The sequence below is a fragment of the Ascidia mentula genome, chromosome 2 (assembly GCF_947561715.1).
Source record: "Ascidia mentula chromosome 2, kaAscMent1.1, whole genome shotgun sequence".
Classification (NCBI taxonomy): Eukaryota; Metazoa; Chordata; class Ascidiacea; order Phlebobranchia; family Ascidiidae; genus Ascidia; species Ascidia mentula.
The window spans coordinates 10,610,354-10,632,814 of NC_138567.1; the positions used below are offsets into that span (position 1 = coordinate 10,610,354).

Here is a 22,461-nt window from a genome sequence, read left to right on the forward strand (position 1 = left end):
GTCTTCGCACTGAAAGAATATGCGGTTAGAATGGGTAAACCATACATCTATGGACCAACCAGCCAGGGAGAGAGACTCCATATTTTGCAGAATTTTATCCATAACCCAAAAGTCAACACAATATTCATTTCCAAGGTAAGTCTTTATCAATTTTAACATTTTTAATATGAGGAATATCATTACCCTATAACTTTGACCAGCAACTTTTATTGCCCTCAATTGTGTCTAAATGAACCCACAACAAAGTAAGATGCAAACGTGTTTTTATTAAAAAATGTATTGCCTACCCTGTTGCCAAATATGCAAACAAAAATAAAAACAAGCCAGTTACTTTATTATTAAAAATATTTACGAACTAAAATTAGTCACATGGCCAAACGCACACAAGAATAACAACAACACTGTAGCGTCTACTAAATCAATAAATTTAATGGTTAGTAAACTCATTTATCTCACGAGAGATCGTTAACGTTGGTTCGAAAGGACAATGTTGTTTTAACAAGTCCTTTTTCGTCGTTTGAAATACTGCTTAGTACCCTAGGCACATTTATTGTGTCTAATAGCAGTAGGCAAGAGGTATTTTTTTGCAATGTGTCACACAGGCATGTCATAAAAGTGATTCCTTTCCCAGAAGATGATTATACTGCTGAAACAATTCTATTGTGGGCATAGTTGGTTCGGAGACCATGTTATACTGTTGCTCTCTGTGATGTGTACTGGAGAGTTGCCCTGAATACATGCCACTGTCTGTGTAAGACCCACAGATTTCATGCAAAAACAATTTTTGTCCATCACTATCCCATTGTTCAGGAATGTCAAACTCAAACTCATTGTCCTCTGAATTTGAGCCATCCTGATTGTTTTTATGCCCTAACTTGTCGCTTTCAAGTGTTAAGTCCACATATGCATCTGGATTGTCCATTTCTTCTCCATGTAAATCATGCGACGAGGACCGAGTCTCTATACTACATGTTGCTTCATTTCCAAGGTCACTTGTGCTTTGATTGGCCACAACCTCCATGTGATTCTCATTTTGATTGTTAAGTAGTTTTGTTTCTTGCATGCAATCACCTTCTGTGGCAGTCTGAGTTGCCCAAGTGGACAGAGGCTCATATTCTTCTTTCATTTGAAGTTCAATGCATTCACGATCATTTTTCAGGTTTGGCAAATCACGAGGCAGTATGTCCATTTCATTGAGTCCTTTTAATGGGTCTTTGTATTTCCTAGTAAAAGGGTTAGAATTTTAAACCTTAAAATGCCATACAATTCAAACAAATTGCAAAAATATTTGAGTCATGTCAATGTAGTCAAGAAAGCAAAAGATACCACATAAAAAATAAAGGAGGGCAATGACCCTGCAAGATCACTTCTTTTCTACCTCAAGCAAATAAAATATATTCCTCCAAGCAGAAACAAAATCACTACCACTGCTGATAAGGTGACAATTAAAGCCACTGGCAAGTCACCTAGAAAGATATATATTTGGTTGACAAATCTATGTGCAAAGAAAATCTGCTTTTCTCCTACCATTGGTTTCCAGCTCCACGGGGTCAGACCAGTTCGAGCACAGTGTTTCATTTTCTGCAAAAAAAGTTTGTCACCTGTGTGTTTGTTTTGTTGTTAGAACATGGACTTACCTGTACATGCAGACAGTTGAATGTATGAGTGACTTGGTAAGGGCAAGGTTGCATTTTGTTGCGACGTTATGTAATAACACTCATGTCTATGCTTGTCCACACACTGAACATCACTTTGTTGTATTTCACTGCAAGATTAAAGTAAACAAATTATCCTGTTTTGTAGAATTTAAAAAACTACAGGCTTCAGAAATAATCGATGCATTGTTATACCTTGTGCTCGTTATTTTCATTGTGTAAACTGGGTTTGTAATAACTCCATCCAGTTGTTTCCATTGCACAAAGTACTGTCCATCAGAGTTGTGAATAATTTTCATGATTTTTGCCGTGGCTAGTGCATCTAAAACAAAATTTGCCATTTTTTGCTGATTCTGTGACACATTGGTCATGGTATGGCCATTGCTTTACTTACTCGGTGGCAATGTTTCGAACGTAAACACAGGAGAGTATGGTCCTATTCCTGCACTATTCTGTGCAGCAATGACTACTGAATATGATGTTAATGGTTCAAGAACTTTTAACTTGATTTGTTTTGCTGGTGCCATGACATCAATAGTGTAGTTTCCTGTAAAAGGTTTTTCATGGTTTAATTGCATGGCTGTTTGTGTTAAGTTTATTTGTACCTTGAAGGTGATGGTTTGTCTTCCAGTATGTGGCAGTAATTTTGGTAACATCACCACATTGTAGATTTGGGTCCATAGGCAGAACATTATAAGTTGCTGTACTGGTTGTAACATGCTTCCTTTTTAGGTTTGGGTGTGTCATCGGCACTAAAATGGACCAATATTCCATTAAAAATCATAATAAAAACTGGGCTTTATTAATGATAAAAAACAATGGAAACAAAGCTTTATCTTAAAACAGTGATAATGAAGCACCAAAAGTTATGTTTTGTACACATTTATAGGTATTGTATACCTGGCCCAACAGTATATGAATGTAGTCTGCATGATCCTATCACCATGTCTCCATGCAGTTGTTGTATAGTATGTGTGTACAGCATACATGCCTTGAAGAGCAACACATCTTTAAACATTTCTAATTTTGTTTTATAGTCATGAGAAAGAGGTACAAACCTGCAGATGTGTTATGTTGTAGCCATTTGAAACTGGTGATAGTTTTCCTGTTGCTATGGAAGAATTTCCAAACAATGTTCTGATTCTAAATCCTGTGTAGCTTCCACTTTTTGCTGGTTTTCTCCATTGAACTTTCATCCATGTTCCTCCCTTTTCCACTGTGTCACATGTTTCTATGTATACTCCTTAAGAAAGTATGTTGCATTTGAATTAATTATTTGCACTTCCAATGAAAATTTACTTGCATCTGCACCTGTTTTGTTGCATGTTTCATGTGAAAAATCTTTGTAGAAAGGCTCAGAAATGCCCTGGTCATTTTCTGCAACTAGTTCCAACTGGTATTTGCTTCCCTTCTTCATGTTTTGAATCATTACTTGAAAAAACTCTTGACTGTGGAAGGTCTTTGTTATGTTGAAAACTTGAGGCAGAGTTGAATTGGAAAGATCTCTTAATGTTAAGATGAATTTCTTCACTATTCCTTTCTTCTGTGAAGGAAAGTGCACAAATTTTATTATTGTATTGAAATTGTAATAGGTTTCGGTTTTGTTGCAGAAATTATTCTATATTTGTATTTGATCTAAATGTTTGGTCGTTACCCAAATTTTCACTCCCCAGCAGTGTTTGGTGTCACAAAACATAAACTAATATAGCCATGTTGACACAAGCCATTCAGCCCACCTGCCACTGTGCTGTTGCTGAAAACATGCTTTTTCCCTTATCTGTACAGTCTCCAAGATCAATGTAGGACAGATCAGTAGCTGTTGAAGGTGCTATAAAATATACAACAATTAAAGCCATTGTTATCCTATCCATGCCTGGCATATTATTTGTGTATTGAAACAAGGCACCATAGTTGGTGTTCTGTGTAGGTAAACAATTTTAAATCTGTAGCTGCCAATACAAGGGTGTGTCTTGTCTGCCTTGAAATACATCACAAGACAATTCGACTGGAATGCACACATAGTCAAGTCAGTTAGAGGTAATGACCTGAAATGCCGTACGGTCACTTGGTGTCATACCCCCAGTAATACATCCATCGGAATGTTAAAAGGCAAACAGACATAGCAAACAAAAATCCGAGATTCTTTCTCTCACAACATTACATTGAATCGTGTCTTAGGTCGTTGAACTGCATTCAAAAGATGTGGCTCCAATATGTGTTTAAGTTCATGCCTTGTTTTGTCACTATCGGTGACCGTAGTGAATTTGCACACAAGAATTTGAGACCCAGAGTGTCTCTCATTTTTACAGGTATTTTTTCATGTATGTTAGTCAATACCTGTTAAATATTTTATGTTAACTGGCTTGCTCCAAATTTTCAACACTTCAGACACATCATCGATTGCGCTAATCACAGTAATATTATATTCTTGTGCCTCTTGCAAGTGTAGTCTGAAGTTTGAAGATGAAGTTTGAGGCCCAGCATGGTGTGTTATTTCCTAAAAGAAAGCCAACAAAACAATTTAAGTTTTTTTTTTACGAGCACATGAGCAAAGTTTGGCCCTGTGGTAATCGTGAATGAATTACACCAGTGAAGCTCAAGCAAGCTATTTTTAGTGCAGACTTGTTTGCTGAACATGTGTGTTGTAATGAGGGGGTTAAACTTACACCCTAATACATGCTTATTTTTTACATGTTAATTCCACAACAAATGTTTGATCAGTTTACCCCATTTGATGAAGAGTAGAAGAGCTTGTATTTGGTTACACCCCAGCTGTGTCTTTGACAAACTGAGGGCTTCATTTGAATGTTCAGCGTCATTTCTTCAGTTGATATATCATCTATTTCAGGTGGATTAATTCTTACTGCAAAAAAGTTGCAAAGAACAGTTACCAGGCTATAAGATATATTTCCAAAAAATGTTTCCGTTTTTAAACAAACACCAAAAGACAAAGCTGTCAGTTTTTATTTAGTTTACTTTAAATGTTAAAAATATTTTGCATTACCAACATCACATGGACGGAAGTTAGCATGGGTCCAGCAGATATTTGTATTGTTGACGGAAGTAATCTCAATGCTGAACCTTAGGTGATCCGAAGTTGTCGCAAAATAACACTCAGATGTGTTAACTCTGATGTAGGTGTGACAAGGTCCTTGCTCATTACACGATAAATTCGATACACTGAAAGATAAAACATATACAAATGAAAAACAATTGGGATCCGGTTTACTGACAATAAGCTTAGTTGTCCCTGGCCATGTCTTGTTTTTGTGTCATAAAATTTGCTTTATATAGGTTTTTTGTCAGTGGTCATAATATGGTTATGCTTTTAAATTGATTTATTATTGACTTGTGGTCCAATGCTTGTGTAGTATTGATGTTAATTGTTTCAATAAAGTACTAAAGTGCAAAAATCATGTTTGATGACTACCTATGGACAATCAAACCAAGTATTTTAGTTTGTCAACTAATTAATATTTGTTCAACTAGTTCACCCACACAATCAATGTTACAAGGCAGCACTCAACTAACTCACCAGTGGTTGTGTAAAGAGTTAGCTGCCTTAAGGTGGACCACATAGTTATTCTGGTTGAACTCTGGAGGTGCGTTCCACTGACAATAGATGTATGCATCGTGGTCACCATACCCCCAGCAGTTGGCCGCGAATGAGCAGGACGTCCAGCAAGTTATGGAGATGCTTGGTTTGCATGTAGTTGTGGTGTGGAGAGGTTGCACTGCAAAACATTGTTAAAAGTTTTAACCTGTGAGCTAAGCGAGCGTACGCTGATATCGGTCGTCGAAAACAGCCAGTCATTGGTCTGTATCTTTAACAAATACGCCTAACTCAAATGTAATGGTCTGTGAAGCTCCACTTTGTTGCATAATAATAACCGGGAGAGAAACATACAAAACAATTATTATACAACTCGGGACAGAACAGCTTTGTGTGTTGCGCAGGACACGCAAAGTAATTGCGCTCCAAACAAACAATTTTGTTTGATCGAACTTTACCCAAATTTCTGTAATTCAGAGAACCGCAACCGGACATTAGAGGTTCGATCGGGTCCGGGTAAAACCCACCGAGTTAGGTGGCAATCAGCCAAGTAAAAAAAATCTTTATAAACCTAAGCCAAAATGCGTTATAGTCACTACACAAATGACTTGGTAGCCTATGCAAAAACCTGTCAAAAAGTCTTCTAGCGACTTTTTCCCATGTTTCGTGTTGCGGTAAGCTTGATACGATCCAGGAAGACCGATTGTGAGCAGAAAAAATACGAAGAAGTTCCTCATGCCAAAATAGCTTATACATCGATCTAACCAAAACAAAACCCAAATAACAAAAAAACAATATTTCCTCCATAAGACAATATCATATCCTTCACAGAACAATCAGCAAAACTCGCTGATGAGTTAATTAAAAGCTCCTGCACTGCACCGCCACAAACAGCCCTGCGCACATCCGAGGACCCACAATCATTGCGTGACTGTTTTATGCCGACCCGTCACAATGTATAATTTGACACAGAAACGCAAACACGCGATTCGACCGATGGCTTTATGCCACTTCCTAGCGATTAATGATTAACTTGAACGTTGGTTACACACTAGCCAAGGCCCTTTGCTCTGCGGAGGCAGATATAAGAGGTTGTTTTTGTTGTCGGGGTGGCCCTGTCGTTATCCACTGCTAATGAGTCATTTATTGGCTCGAGGACGATAGGTCACATCCCTGTGCGCGATTTTTTCGTTTCTTGTGGTTAGCAATCTCTTTGACAAGTTGCGGTCCGTTTCTCATCCCTTTGATTTCATGACAATATTCTCACAATAGATATCTGCTATTAGCAGTTTATTACATTCCTTTTGCGTTCCGGCAAAATCGCACTAATTTGTTCACCATAGGAAAGTCGTCACTTAATTGTGATCACTTAATTGTGATGAAAAATTCTCCACCTTCGTTTTCTTTTATTATGATTCTTGATAGAATGTAGTTAAGAAATACAATACTCTCATATTAGGATGAAAAATCATTATCGCAAACTTTCCAAAAAAGTAAAAATTACTTCATTGTTAAAAGTAAACTAACCCAAGTTTTTTTTGTCGATTTGGAACTTCTAAGTCTAACGTTATCCTTCACCAAAGGTCGGCGACAACTCCATTGATCTTCCCGAGGCCAATGTTTTGATTCAAGTTTCTTCACACGGTGGATCGCGGAGACAAGAGGCCCAGCGTCTTGGTCGTATCTTACGGGCAAAGAAAGGTTCACTGGCGGAGGAATACAACGCATTCTTCTATTCTTTAGTGTCGCAAGATACTAAGGAGGTCGCCTTTTCAACGAAACGTCAGCGCTTTTTGGTCAACCAGGGTTACTCGTTTAAGGTATGTTTTTTTACTACGCCTGGATTCGAACCACGGCTTTCTTGCGCACAAATGGCGTTATGTTTTTGCTTTTTCGAGTTTGATTATCGTGGTTTAAAAGACGCAAAAACTATGTTGTTTAGTTCAATGAAATCACCCATTAAGGTAATATATTGTACCTAAATACTTACATCTGCTATGCGAAAACATATTAGCTTACCGAGTGCTAAAAGTAAGCCGTAAGAATTCATCGGCTAGTGCGTACCAAATATTCAAAAGAAACAGTAAATTTAATAGTTAGAAGAAATTTAGTGAATTTATTCACTTATTTAGGAAATCTCATTTTATATACGAAAACACAACAGTCGATTTTTCCTGTAATTTCAATCGTTCTGGTGAGAATTTATTTCCTTTTAACCCTGACCTTACCTATTTTGAGTTATAAAGTTATGGGTTTTCATTAGGAGAACAGGCGTCAAGATCAGTCGAATTGCCTCATACAAGTAGGAAGTGATTTACACGTGTGACTTACGTTGCTAAACATTTCCAGGCTGTCACAAAAATTGCTGGTCTGGAAGAGGAGGAGCAACTTGCTTTTGGAACAAAAGAAGAGCAGCACCAGCTACTGCAAAAGGTTCTGGCTGCCAGCGATCTTGATGCCGAGGAGGAGGCAGTTCCTGGTGACCCCAACTATATACCAGGATCCCAGGTTTGTTATCAAGTCGTTGCTGAGATTTTGCGACAAAACATGAGTTGAAACAGGACATAAAATGTAATTTTGGTGCTGTTACAGTCTTTGGTTTATGCTTTTTGTGGTTACGACTACAACGCATTGAAATTTGTTTTAAGAAAGCTTAATTTCAACTTTTTCGCACAGTCGTACCGCCGCAAGGGGGCGATGAGTTCAATGTCTGGAGCCGATGACGCAGTTTATATGGAATATTCGAAAAACAAGTCGCGAAGGAACATCCACCACGACCTGTTCAAACGATTTAGATAACTTTTTTGTGCATTGTTTTCTTTTCGCATCCACAATAAAGCTGCCATCTCAGACTTTTAAACTGCTTTGTTGGGATTAGTTCAACGGTTTAATTACCTGTTGTATATTTGGCTGTGGAGATACAGAATTTACATACGGCCTAAGGTGAGACTAACTGTTGGCTCAAGCCAATTGTAAATTAGAAGACCATCGCTAAAAACTGGTGTGGTGGATAAAACCATTGGGAAAAGGGGAAAAACACCGCACTTAAGTTGGTTTTTAAACTGCATTGTTCGTGTTTTTAGCGATACTGATTATGCCTGTAAGTACAGGCGAAATATATATACCATAAACAACGACAAGCATACGACTTAGGATTACTTACAGCAGGAGTTGTTAAAAATCTGTTACTGAGGCTTTGTTGCCCATAAATACAACAGGAGACGGAAAGTATACAAATTTACAACGACTTTAGGTAGCTGGTCTATTGTGGTAGGCTATATGAATTTCGGGCAACTTGTCATAAAACCAGTAAAATGAAAAACTCTGGACATCTCAGCACTTTCCAACATTTATCCCCGAACACTACAATCATGTTGATTGTCAAGATTCAAGATTCGCGATGCTTCGACAAAAAAGTGCGATTTCCTATTTACCCCAACTATACTTTTTCACACTATTGGACATTCCTCTATCTATCAATTGGATCAAAGGAAACGTTTGTAACCAAGTTATCGTTTTCGTTTTGATGGGTTTTGCTTCGTCCAGCAACTTTAGTGATCATCTGACGTCCGATGCTGCCGTTCATCGCAGTTCAATCTCCAAAATCCAAAGCACTCCAAGTTCAATCGGCAGCGACCCTGCAAAGCGTCATACTTAGGAGCTTGTTTACGGTTTTATCGGGGAGTTATCGATACCCGAATCAAATTACCTTCTATTTTTCATTTATGTTGTGTCACTAGCATAAAACAAAATGGTTATACTTGATTTAAAATTTAAACCCTATTTTTTTATTCAAGATTTTCTTTCAGCACAGAGATTGGACAAGCCTTTTTTTATCAATTTTCTCCCAGAATAAAATTTCCCAAAAGTATTTATTTGCGACTATCTAGGGTTAATTACAGTATTATATTTATTTTAAATATTACATGTCAGAATCAGTAGTGTGCGTTTTTTAACTTAAGGGATGCATTGACGATTATTTTTACTTGATTTCTTTTGTCGCGCATGAATAACTTTTAACTTTGATACGGCAGGTGGTGCAGTATATTTTTTGTGAAAGGTTTGTTTCTTTGCAAGTTCAATTTACTGAATTTCTGTTAAATAGGAAAGACATGACGAAATAAACAATGTGTTAACTGCCCATCTGTCTAGGTAAGAAATTTACAATTTAGACCTTACTACTTACTTTGTTACCTTGTATCATTTGTCGTATTACATACAATACATTTACCACTACAGAACAGAGCTTAATTTCTGTCTAACTGTGGGTTAAATTTCTGTTCTTTTTTGTCATTTATGTCAGTTCTTTATTGGTAATTGCACAAATACATTGTCTGGTTTGTTCTTTGTAGCTCTTGGTGCGTTTTGCAACAATGATCATGGACTCACAAGACGGTGTCATGTCAACACACCAGGCTGTTCTGGAGCACTTACGTCAAAACAACACCAAAATAAAATCTTATGATGAAATTGTCAACCTTCTCCATGTGGTTAGTGCTTTACTTTTATCTGCATTGTATGCTGGCAGTTTAATATTCATTACTTTCCAACCAACGTATTAAAAAAAAATTGAGTAATATTTGTTGTGTAGATTGCTTCAGAGCAGAAGACAAAGACTTTGATTCGGTCATGTATGGATAAGGTGCTAATCAATATGAGCGACATCCACAGTTTGAGAGAGATGATTGAAAGATTGCGCTCCGTAGCAAGAACAAATGGGTGATTTTTTGATTGCCCTAATTTATCATATTGCTCTTTCATAAAATGTTTTTTGTTCATAATTTTGTTATCAATGAGTATTTTCTTATTTGTTTGTATACATTGTATCCAACCATTTCTCTTTACATGTCTGACACTATCACTGTTTTTTTATTTTGAAAAAGTGTTGTTTACAAAATGTTTCTGCTTTCAGATTGCGTTTCCACATGCCTTTCGACGAGTCAGCAGGATCGAGTACTACTTGCATGATCACTGGTGACATGTTTAAGGTTGAAGTTTCTCTCAGTGGACAAGACAGTAATTTTTGCCACGATGTTCGAGTTTACCATTCTGAGCACCCAAAAAGCTGTCCCGAACTGCTTCAAATTATCAGGTATGTTGAAAGTGTATTAATTTTTAAGTATTACCGAGATGTCTGCTTCATGACTAAAATATATGCAACAGACTGCCAACATTTTTTTAAAAATATATTCTGTTTCAAATTAATAAAAGTAAATAATACCTGGTTAACATTAATGGTGGTAAAATTAGGTTTTTTGAATTTGTTGTCCTATTGCTGGACTTGTACACTTTCCTTCTATAACATAGTTAGTTATAAATCATCCATGTACATGCAGAGAGGGGAAGTTTTTGAAGTTATCCGAATACCTAAAAAGCCTCATCGACATGTATCCCATCAACATGGACCGACACACGAAAACAAGAGTTTACATGACTCTGCAATCTCTGGAAATGGACATTTCAAAAATGAGCCAGATTTACAAGTAAGCCTTGAAAAAGTTTTGCACAAACTGCACAACCAAAGTTGTTTATAAATCAACACCGTTAAGTAAACTATTTTTTAACCAATGAAGCAAAAGGGAAATTTTCCTAAATTTAATTTCAAACCTGGGTGCTTTCTGTATTATCTCAACCAATCCAAACATTTAAAGATTCTTTGGGAGAAAACATACAATTTTTGTCTTTTCATTTTTTCCAGAGAGTCACACACCGACTGTCCTAATCTACAAATAGTTAACCACGGAACTGTCGGACTGCTTGCTCCACATGCAATCGGCAAAAACCTTCAACTGAATTATTTCCTTTCGCCCTACGACCTTATAGACTCAGACACAAAGCAACTTGTAACAGCATTTGATAACAGTATGTTTTATTATGATTTTGCTTGTTATTACACTGCAATCACATTGTTTACCCAATTGCTTTCCGATAGTGCCCAACACAAAAGGATTGCATGCAGAGATCAAGGTGATTTCACAAGAAACTATGAGAACACTTCCAATATCACCGCTAATATCTAATAACCATCCAATTGATGGGACTGGGTATGTGTATAAGTTAATTTTCAAAGTTAGTGTGCAACCTAGCTCCAGAATACATGTCATTTAATTAAAAATAATTAGGTGTTTCATATAAGACATCTCATGAATTATAACAAAAACTCCAAAAAATATATTAAAATCTATCATTGGTGTCTGGTCACAGAACTAAATACATAGTTTTGCATGCAGAAAACCAAGATTTGCAGAAGTTAATCAGCACAATTCGATATCTCTTCCTGCCTGTTTTATAATGAAACTTTGCCCACCTGTTATACTGACAGCCAAAGTAGCTGCTGAAATTCAAGCGGAAACTGGTTAGTATTTCATTAATAATAAACACACAACACTGTTACTATTAAAATTTTTAATGCAGGAATTCCTGTAATTACGAACACATCAGAGGTGCAGGGATTTGTATCCCTTGTGGTTAAGGAAGGGATGTGCTCACAGGTAAATGGTCTCATTGTGAAGTGTCTGTAACATAACCGGTATAAAGACTAAAGCAAAGTTTATATATTTTTTTATTATTAAGTGCCTATTCACACAACTTTGCATGTCTAGTTTGCTTGCAAATTTTACATTAAACCCTTTTGCTGCAATTGTGATAATTGTAACATCGTACAAAGTGTCCAATCTTTAGGTGCATTCAAAAATTTGTAATTAAATTGCTGCTAAGGTCTGTTATTTGTGTTTTGCCAGACCACTTTCGATGAACACACTCACCGATACCATTTGGGCTTCGAAAACATTCAAGCACTGACTGTTGAAGAAATCCGCTTCACACATCCTGGGCATGTTTCATCAGTGCTCACACTTTTGCGCAAACAAGCCTATTTCAACACCATTATCTCCAGTTGCATACGACCGAAAAAACAAAGCTCTGGTAACACATTTTTTTTCAAATTGCTTCGATTTTTTTTAATGCATAGAACTAAACTATTGTACCTTGTACATGTGTTAATGTAGAAAAAGAAAGGGCTGAGTGGTATTTTGACATTTCCACGGACAAGCATTTCACAAAACTGAATGTGATCTTCGAGCATCCACTCTGCTCCAGTTCCACTGCATTCGGTGGGTAAAATCTTTGAAAAAACAAATAAATACATGAATGAGTGAATTAAAAGTTTTAAAAAAATTTTTTTAACACCTAGTTGTTTTTTTCAGCTGAAATATTGTTTTCCTCCGAGGGTTTTTCTGCTTGCCATTTGTTCACTGGCCGGGGAGACCCTTCACTTTGCACAGATCAATATGCCACGAAAGTTCTGCAAAAATCATATTCACTTCCAATAACAATGAGGTGTGTTGTGTCGGATGAAACAATAATGTACTACAAAAAAAATATTTAAAAATAACATTAAATGTTGGATGGTTGAGCAGTAAAAATTTAACAGGTAAAAAGTTTAACTATGTCGGAAAATGTGGATTGAAGGTCGATCATACCCTGCTAAATTATAAAACAGATTCTTCCACCTAACTATAACATGGTCATTGACAAGGTTATGAACTGGTTTTATATCAGTAGTAACCAAAAACGCATGTTTATTCCATGGGAAATTTTGTAATCATTTGTTGTGCAATGGTTTAAAAACTTTGAAATCCACTTTAGATACCTAATGAAACAAACAAAGCAGCAACCTCGCAAAGAACCTGATCGGAGCCGTTTACCACCTCTTCGAAGCTCAATGCTGCATCCTACAGCTCCTAAGAAGCTTTCAACACCAAAACCACCAGTTCCAAGTGTGCAGCCACCAGCACAATACACATCTCCTCAGAAACAATCGCCCACCACCTCAGTCACAACCAGTGAGTAAAAACATTTGGCAACTGTTTTGTGACAGGAAAATTTGTTTGTTTTTTGCCTGCTTGATATGTAGCAATATTTTGTTCATATGTAACTCAATTTGTAGGTTCCAGTATTGAATTGAAAATTATGTTTTTTGTTTGCAGATTTGTAATACATTTCTTGCGAATTACAAAACAAAATTTACGCAAAAATTATTTTCCCTGGAGAGTTCTGACAATAAATAGCACGGTGAAAATTCTGCGGATGAAAAACTGATACAAAGTGCAGTGGCAGATAACATTGTCATGAAATCGTATGTTATCTCATCTGCATAATTGGCCAGTATTTTCATCCATAGAATTATCATCAAAACCATGACCAGTGGTAAAAAGTCTGAAAAAAACTGTGAAGGTTTCGAAAACATACCATAAGCTTTCAAAATATTTTTAGCTCCAGAACCTCCAAGGCCTGATGGCGGCAAGGAGACGAACCATCCCATGTTGACAAGCCTTCTGAAACCTTCACATGATCCCCCGAAACCGAGTGCATCCACAGTTCAAACCAAAGTACACGCCTTTTTCTAATTATCCAGTTGCTGGTGAATGAAAGGTTTTCCCATAAGCAACATTCCCATTAGTGTTGGTAATGTGTAAGAGGGGCATTTAGCAGGGGGCACACACACGTGTAGGAATGGAAAGGTTCGCAATATCCAAGCATTTTTCAAAGCTAAACTTTAGAAAGGTTTACTTGTTGAAGGTAAAGCTTTATTTTGTTTGTTATTGTGGTGAATAATAATTAAATGCAAATGATTTTGAAAAGAAAGAAAAATGCTGTGGGTTTTGATTTGACATTGATGTTTTTGATTTGACATTGAAGTATACCAAATCTCATGTAAAATAATCTGTTCTTTCAGTATTGTGTTTTATCATTCTTTTTTTTTTTTAAATTTAAAAAAAAAAAAAAATTTTAAAAAACATTAAATTGTGACAAAACTCCAAACACAGTTTTCTTTACCCTGAGGAAGCCTTGTTGGATAACAGGCGAAACGTCGGTCAATAAAGTTATGTTTTTTTTTGTGCCAGAAGAACAGACTATTAAATTTCAGTTTTTTTTATTTTAAATGTTCTATTTTTCGGTTATTTGTTCACCTATGTCTTACCTGTACAAAAAGGTTGGCAATCTTGGTCTTAAATATGTTTTATGACAACCTCATCTACAGCACTATCATAGTATCCATAACTTCATGTCAAACATGTAATGTTCAATACAGTATATTTGGCTTTCAGAAACACCCCATGCTACTGGACTTGCTGAATGATCGAGACACAACTGGCAACAACAACAAAACCACAACGAGTGTAGTAACAGCCCCAAAACAGGTGCAGCCGTTCCAGCAGACAGTTCCTGACTTGAGCCAGCATTACAACACTGCTATGAACACCATTCCCCAGTCAATGCAAGGATACTTTAACCAACAGCCGTCAGTGAACCCGATGCCACCACCTCCCAGTTATCCCACATCAATGTCGATGAAACCTGTTCAGGTTAGAATTGAGAATCAGTGTTTGGTGCAAATCTTCCTCTAATTTCAATTTTATTTTTTTTAATTTGTCAAGAATTGGCAAACTCTGCATTACTGTCCTCTGCGCCCTTATATGTTTGATTTTGTTTTGACTTGCAACCTTTACATACATCTTTACTATATATGTCACACCAGCAGTCACCACTGGGCCTCGATGATATTCCCTCGTCTATGACTGCATCGATGACGTCACCGGGCTTCAATGCGCAGCCTAACGTCGGGGGACCGGCTATGACTCCACCTCTTATGCCCGTCCACAGTATTCCCCCATCTCCAAACACCCCATCCATGCCCTCCCCCAGCATGTACACCGTCCAATCCCCGATGCAGCCCCCGATGAACACCCCACAGTCGTTGGCGATGACGTCACCCATGCACCCGGCCATGACGCCACCGCTGCCGTCGCCTCGCAAAGTCGGTCGCCGGCAGTCGCGCACGAAATCCTATTCAACCGAGGTATCGTCGAACGCTGGGGGTTTCATGGACATCAAAACGGAGTTGCCCGATTTCAATTTTGATGTAGGTTATCATTTGTTTTTCATGTAACGTCGGCTGCAACAACTAAACGAATGTTTGTTTTTATTTCTTTAGGACGCGGACTTCTTCAACCCCGGTAAGACATTTCCCAAGCATTACGCACCGCAATCGTGGCGCAACAAGTGTTCCTACAGATAATCGCTTTAAATTATGCCACGCATATTTCATCGCGCTAATTCGTCGGTTACGAAACACGTGCTGCGGAATGAAATTAGACTAACCAAATTAAATGTATAAAATATTCTTACGTGTCACACACAGGCACAAGTCCCTCTGCCGGTGGTTTCATTGGCACAAAACTGGTGTCGCCGAACCAGTCTCGCGGCGATTTATCTTCTTTCAGCAACTTTTCCTTTGATTCTGATTTCGGTCTCGACTCTGACCGCTCGGTCCAAAGGTAATTCCACGATAATTTTTTGATTTTTTTTTTACATGTAACGGTTACATACATTACAGGAGAAATTCGTACGGACGACGTCACTCGGGACAAGCCTATACTCCCCAGCCCGTCGTGAAGCAGGAGAGTCAGGTACGCTTGACAGGATTTAAAATATAGGCGAGAATAATGAAACCGGACTTTTTTTTTTAATGGACCTGCTCGTGGACATCGCTTGTTTTTTTCAAGATTTTACATGATTTTATTTTAAAAGAATAAAAACTGGACGCTTCAACATAGTCTTTTGTCGCACATTGTCATATACTTTGTATCTGCTTGCAAGTTAATTTTCTCCACTTACAGGAATATCCACCTGACATTACACAACAACAGGGAATGCAGCAACAGCAGCAATTTCGTCCGATTTTTCCAAACTACCAACAGAACATGAACCAGTATCAAACGAATCAGATGGTAGGCAACCTTTAGTGTTATTCCGTAAGAAACCCCTGTAAGAACTTACCCAATAACCTACTGTTTTGCCACAGGGTGGCGTCGAGAGTCAGGATGATCACAACGTATCGATCAGAACTCCAACATCGGTTGGTCGTTCGTTCAGTCAGTCGTCGGAGCAACTTGAGGTTGACCCTTTTAAGTTCGACGACAACAAGTAAATATTATATTCAAAACTGTTAAAAAATGAGTTTGATTTCTTTGAATCGCCTGTATTGTCTCTATGGCTTACAGAGACTCAGTAACGGATTAGTGCAAAGTCGTCTGTCTGTTTAAAGTTTTTCGACATATCTATTTCGCCTGTGTTTGCCGGCACCATCGGTATCGTTAAAAAACAACAATATACACTGTTTGTTTAAAAAATTATTTATGACGTTGCCCCTGTGCGAGCGACTAGGTTTCTTTTAGAGATAAAAGAAACACAGTAGCGAAACCAAAGGCTAGAGTTGTTTTCAATATTTCAATATTTGCACCAACGTGGTGTTTAAACCAATGTTACACGTGATGGATTTATGTTGCTACTTGAACGCAAAAGTTTGATTTGTAAAAGCGTTACCATTGTTGTCGGCTTATTTGCACACTATTCTGGCAGAAACAAAAGCTTCCCAAATGTGTTGCACGCTAGAAAATACGCTTTGCATGTTTTATATTAAACCTTATTGTAAAGCACCATAATTTCGAAGAAACATTGCTCAGTTGCGAAACGAAAGATTTTTAAACATGATTACAGCTGTTGTGATCTTAGCTAGAATGGAAGTAATAGTAGGATAATTTTTCAGGAAACCTTCTACGATCAGTATGTCTGACAGTGGAGTCAACTTGCAACGAAGTGGATCTCTCTCAAGACAATCGAGCTCATCGTCAGTCATAGGTAACACAGTAAACACGATTTAGAATTCTTAAATGTGCAGAATCAGTCTTGTGTCTACGAACTGAATTGTCTTGGTTTCGCACTTATCAAGAAGACTTTTGTATTCTAAAGTACACCAGCTGTCGCGAGTACCTCTCGCTTCGTCAGGTGTAAATCCAAATCAAGATAATTCAATATATATATATAGAAAATAATACGTATACTTACCACCTCCTATGAACGATTCCAGTGCAAATACAACAATATTTAAAAAGTGCGTTTAGCCCACTGAAGGTGACTATGTATCAGAAATCATTTTTCGCACTTTTGAATTGAGATTTTGAAATTAACTGACGGAGAATTTGAACCTAAGACTGTTTCCTTAGTTTTTTCAGAATATAGCCCTCTGGTTGGCATTGCATTCTATCAGCGACACCAATTTCCTATTTTGGTATTAAGTCCATATTGTGAAACTAACGAAATCGATTTTTCAATATTGTAAATAAATCAGCTGACTTCAATTTGAAACTTCTGTTAGTTTCTCAATATTGAGAATTTGAACCTCCGATCATTTTCACTCCATTTGTTTCGATGGAATTTGCAATCCATGTTCACTGTATTCCAGGTGAGGATTCGACACTGAAGGGTTTATTGATCGGTCAAATCCCCGGAAGTAATGGAAACAAGGCGGGAATGAACAAACTTGAGAAGCAACCGGGCGTTCTCCACAACCTGTTAACTAAAAGTGCGTTCAGCAGTTTCTGTGAAATCCCATGTTGGTCCCTGGACTTTAGGGTTCTCCAATCGCTTTGTACGAAGGGCCATATGCCATTTGCCATTTGCAAATGATTTCTTCAATTCAAAAACAGAGAATTTGTTTCTAGTTTCTATCTTATGCAAAAATAATTATTCTTACCAACATTAAAACTTTGAATCTTTTTGCGATGTTCCAGATGGTAAACATGGCATACAGTTTCATCTTTTTTATTTTACCAACAAAGGTTTATTTTTTAGCTTACCCTGTTGTATTTCACTGTAACATGTATATCTATCGTTCAGATCCAATCAATACCACACAGAGACGAGGTTCAGAAGAGGCCATGACAAGTCAGCAGAGTCTGGGAGGCCACAAACCCCTGGTGCGTCAGAACGCTATTTCAAAACCCGCAACGATGAAAACTGCAGTGAGCTTGCCGGTACGAAGACTTGTATTGATTTGTATATTTACTTTCCGGAATGTCGTAACAAGCTTCAAACGGGACCTGGCCTTTTCTCATGACATGTCTAACAAGTTTCGAACCCACGTTACCTCGGCTAATTGCATGGGCGTCCGCGGAAAAAAATTTAGCGGAGGCAAAAATTCACGCCCCCTCCCCTCCGGGTACCAGTGGTAAATTAATTGAAAATTTGGAATGTGTTTTATTTGACTCCGTGTCCTCTTGCCCTCTGCTTTGATATTTTGTACCATCACTGAAAAGGTCTAATTGATTAAAAATAACACTGGTTTAAACCAGTACAAGGAAATATGTTTTACCAAAACCATTCGCAACGCGTGGAATGTCGCTCGGATTTTTCATCATATATGTTATATAAAGGTTAGTGGCCACAGAAAGATCCCTACAATTTTCGTAAAAGGGGTCGACGATATGTTGGACATGCGAACATACAGTCGCCCGTGGAAAAGTGATTAGCGTACGAGTAAATGGCAACGTTTACATTTCAGGCAAAACCTGGCGATGCAAAGGATAAAACACGCAAGAGAGCAGCGGGAAAGGATGAAGCTAACAAAGGTCCTCCGAAACGGAGAGGCAGACCCCCCTCTACAGATAAAAAGGAACACTCGGGTGAGTTATCATTTGCTTTTCTTCCCAACCCAACCCACCTCCCGAAACTATCCTTACTTTCATTCTGCTGTTCGTCCAGTTGTTGTTAAAGCTTTGTTGCGGTGCCAAGTGATATGTCGGCATTGGTTTTGCTGTGTGCCAGGTTATAAAGCCGGCATATTTTTTACCTTTTGCATACACATTACATGAACACTGAGAAAACCGCTAGTGCGTAAACATGTTGTTATTAGCATTTCCATGAAAAAACTCCACTTCGTAATACGTCACAAAATCGTTAAACCGAGTAAAATATTTCGCAGGGAAACGAAAGAAATTGGAAAGTGGAGCTGATGATTCCGAAGTGCGTGGTAAGATTGTGTTGAACGTCCAACTGAACAAAGGAACGCCAATCTCCTCTTCAACCAAAACCAAACCCATCCAGCCGGAAACACCAAACGCGACCGACAAAGTCCCTCGTAAGTATTAATTCCATACTAGTTCAAGGCAACTATGCAACATGTCGTTACGTTGTATGGGGCCCGAACGTGAACAACTAAACTGGAACAGGTAAAAAAAGGCAGTAAAACAATTGCTGTTATTGAGCTTATTCGAACATCTTATTCGTGTTACTGTCGATAGCATTTGACTATTTACGCAGCTATAGTATACGATTGATTACACAGGAACGTTTTGGTTGGTGGTATTGATATATTGATCATTGCCCATTATCAAGCATTTTAACCTATATTAACATTTACCAATGTCCATTTTACTTTGTAGCTGCGGCCCCACCGGTCCCTCCAAACGGCCAGGGCGCATCCACAGAAATCGGCAAATATTCCCCCGATTTGCAACGATATTTTAAAACCCAAATGGAGATGGAGAAGAAAAAGAAGGATAAACTAGTTGGCGGTTCTGCCTCCCCGGTGGCCGCGGTTCAGGTCAAGGGTAATGGGAAATTCCCTACGCCCCCTTCCGTGAAGGCGAGCGCCAACGGGGCCAAGACACTCGGGACCGCGGTGCCAAAGGGCCAGATTTCGCCACAACAGAAAGCAGCAGCGCCGAGACCTAGAAAGGGGTCGATCAATGACGTAGTGAAGATGTTACATGGACAAACTTCTGCGGTTCCGACCACAACTAAAACGCCCCAAGCCGGAGTCACGGGCCCGGCTCGGATTGGTCCCAATGTACAAGGTATGTGCGGTTTAGACCTGTAAGTTGTCAATAAAAACTTGTGCGGAAAAAGATATTGTAAATCTTCATACAGTAGCGGCTTCGTACAAACAAAAATCTACAGATCAAAGTTACTTCACTACATTGTCTTTCGATTCAGGTCCTGTCCCACAAAAAGCAAGCGTCAAGTCCCCTGCGTCCGCCGAAAACCCAGGCTTACCCAAGTTAAAGCCAATCGGCGTGCAAGCGGTGAAAATTGGCATCGCCAAACCTCCACCGAAACCGACATCAATCCTAAAACAGGGTTCGAGTAAAAGTCCAAGTCATTCGTCAAAACCTGCCGGGGGGAATACGGGACCCCCTGGGATTGTCGGGCGGGTACCGCAGCCAACTAAGAAGGACCCGAAGCAGCCACGCCCTGTGACGCCACAGCGAGACGAAAAAGGCGGATTTTTCTCAAGTCCGCCGCTTTCCAAAGCTCAAATGCCCGCCAATCTACTTGTGGACCCCAAATTAAAAAACACGCTAAACCGCATCAACGAAACCGCAGCGGCGACGACCAAACACAACCTGCCACCGAACTCCGACGTCGCGAAACAGCGCACGGTGGGAATTGGACGTCCATCGAGCGGCGGCAAGTCGCCCGGGCGCTCGATCACTCCACCGCACGCAAAAGCTCCGTTTCCTGGCGGTATACCCGAGGTTCTCCTCTATAATGATGCGCGTGTTGCGATGAAAGGCCGGAAATCGCCAGCACATGCCATGCCGCCAATAGGTAAATACTTGGGATACTAATATACAACAACTTATAATAGGTAGCTGTTTTTACTTCAAGACGCAGCGAAGTCTGGAGGTGAAACTGGCGACGAGAGATCGATAACTCCGAGGTCTTCCACCGCCCCAACCTCTCATTCTCGGAAGTCTTCAACCTCCGAATCTGTTCTGAGTGCTCCTCCCGCAAAACGTCATTCCATTTCTCCAGGTCAGAATCGACCTTAAAGTTAACTTCACTTCGTAATCAAGTAGTCAAAATTTTTTAAACTTAACTTTTGTATGGGTGCCGACTATTTTCTGTATTTGTACTTTGGAGATATGAGTCCACATTATTGAAATGGAAAAATGTTTTTATTAGGTGTCAAGTGTAAAAAATTGGTAAATAAGCTTTGCCCGAAGAGCCTGTAAAAATAAACACTTTTCACAACAAATTGTTCAGCTCCTGCCCCGGTTCCACGTCCTCCGAGCGCGACTGAAAGCCCCGCGAGTCCCGATGACCAACTAATTATCGATGACGAAACCGCTGCTTCCAAAATTAACCGGAGCGTTACTCCGGTACAAGCCGTCGCGGTTGCCGCTAGAGGGAGCTCGCCGGTTGTACGAGCTCCACAAACGAATGGTGAGTATTCCCACAACCGGGATCTTGTGGCATTTACCGTGCGTTAAGGACGAACCTTAAGGAATAGACATAATTTCTTTAATGCGCGATGTCAGTTTCTGGTCTATAACTATATCTATAGTACTTGCTGATTCACTGTTGTGATAGCAAGTACTATCATCAGAATAGCATTGTGTTGGAATTTTGTCAAACGTTTTTCTGCAGATGGTGCTTCAAGTAACGTCGTCGCACTTATGAAGAAAGGGTCGAGCGACTTTGAACTTTCCCTCGTTGGATCGGAGTCGCCCTGTTTGATAGACGATGCTTTGATGGATGAAGCCGTTTCTTGATCAAACGTCGTGTCCGTGTTGTATTTCTTGCACTACCTTGCTTTCAACATTGCCTATTTTTTCCCTTACGATAGCAGCTTGCTTTGTGCATGGAGCTTGATGTCGTTGCCTCTTTAACAATTTCGGCCCGAAACATTCGATTGGTCTTTCGCTTTGCCAGCCAAGCTAGGTTTAAACTACCGCACTTCTCTCCAGTGTTAAACGCGCTGAAAATTAGTCCCGAAACGGACGGAGAGACAGTGGATATAAACTTCATCTAGTGTTAACTTTAAACTTCCTCTTTCATGACTGTTTGGAAGTCCCTTGGAAGTGATGACATGTTGCATTTTGCGACATTGTGACTATATCGATTTTTTAAGTCATTTGGGCCTTTTGGCCTACATACAATAGCTGCTCGAAAATTAAAGATAAACCAAGCAGATGATTGTGATACGGTTTTTTGACGATTTAGTTTTGTTATGCCTAGAATTGTCCATAGGTCTTTTTTGTGTCATACCATGACAGTTTGTCATCTCATATTTACCCGCGAAAAGGAAGGTTGCTATTGGTTACCATACGTTTGATACACATTAGGATAGTTCAACGTTCGGTCCGGATTCATCTGATTTCTATTGAGCTTTAATAATTTTAACCTCTAATATGACGAGTTAGGGGAAAATGTCGACAATTCCAATCCAATATAAGTGAGCTGTTATTATAGTTCTAACAATTTAAAAAACACCAGTTAACTCTAATTTTATTTCAAATGCAATTAAAAACAACACCAGTTGGCTCCAATTTTAATACTGATCTGTATAAAGAAAGCTTAAATAATCCACTTGTCCAAGTCTGCTTCGTAGTTAATTTGCAGGTT

General features: G+C 38.8%; 2 protein-coding genes across 2 annotated transcripts; one reads left to right on the forward strand and one right to left on the reverse strand.

Moving 5' to 3' along the window:
* The first annotated feature begins 19 nt into the window (after positions 1-19).
* Positions 20-22,019, forward strand: LOC145888488 (uncharacterized). The gene is made up of 31 exons (XM_082979243.1): positions 20-81; positions 9,620-9,698; positions 9,800-9,927; positions 10,121-10,300; positions 10,545-10,691; positions 10,907-11,070; positions 11,141-11,252; positions 11,439-11,563; positions 11,623-11,699; positions 11,949-12,132; positions 12,216-12,320; positions 12,414-12,546; positions 12,856-13,052; positions 13,483-13,598; positions 14,319-14,576; positions 14,750-15,133; positions 15,206-15,227; positions 15,413-15,548; positions 15,608-15,680; positions 15,891-16,001; positions 16,076-16,197; positions 16,820-16,911; positions 17,516-17,635; positions 17,950-18,086; positions 18,614-18,734; positions 19,034-19,189; positions 19,494-19,907; positions 20,047-20,661; positions 20,722-20,868; positions 21,100-21,279; positions 21,484-22,019. The coding sequence occupies exons 1-31, from the start codon at positions 20-22 to the stop codon at positions 21,606-21,608; spliced, it is 5,022 nt and encodes a 1,673-aa protein (XP_082835369.1). The 3' UTR covers positions 21,609-22,019.
* Positions 608-5,945, reverse strand: LOC145888904 (uncharacterized). Its single transcript, XM_082979774.1, has 16 exons — positions 5,837-5,945; positions 5,191-5,389; positions 4,660-4,835; positions 4,382-4,518; positions 3,993-4,152; positions 3,392-3,483; positions 2,967-3,198; positions 2,714-2,898; positions 2,556-2,646; positions 2,261-2,407; positions 2,050-2,202; positions 1,851-1,977; positions 1,638-1,765; positions 1,528-1,581; positions 1,379-1,466; positions 608-1,223 (listed from the first exon to the last, which is right to left on the reverse strand). The coding sequence occupies exons 1-16, from the start codon at positions 5,943-5,945 to the stop codon at positions 608-610; spliced, it is 2,694 nt and encodes an 897-aa protein (XP_082835900.1).
* Positions 22,020-22,461: the final 442 nt, after the last annotated feature.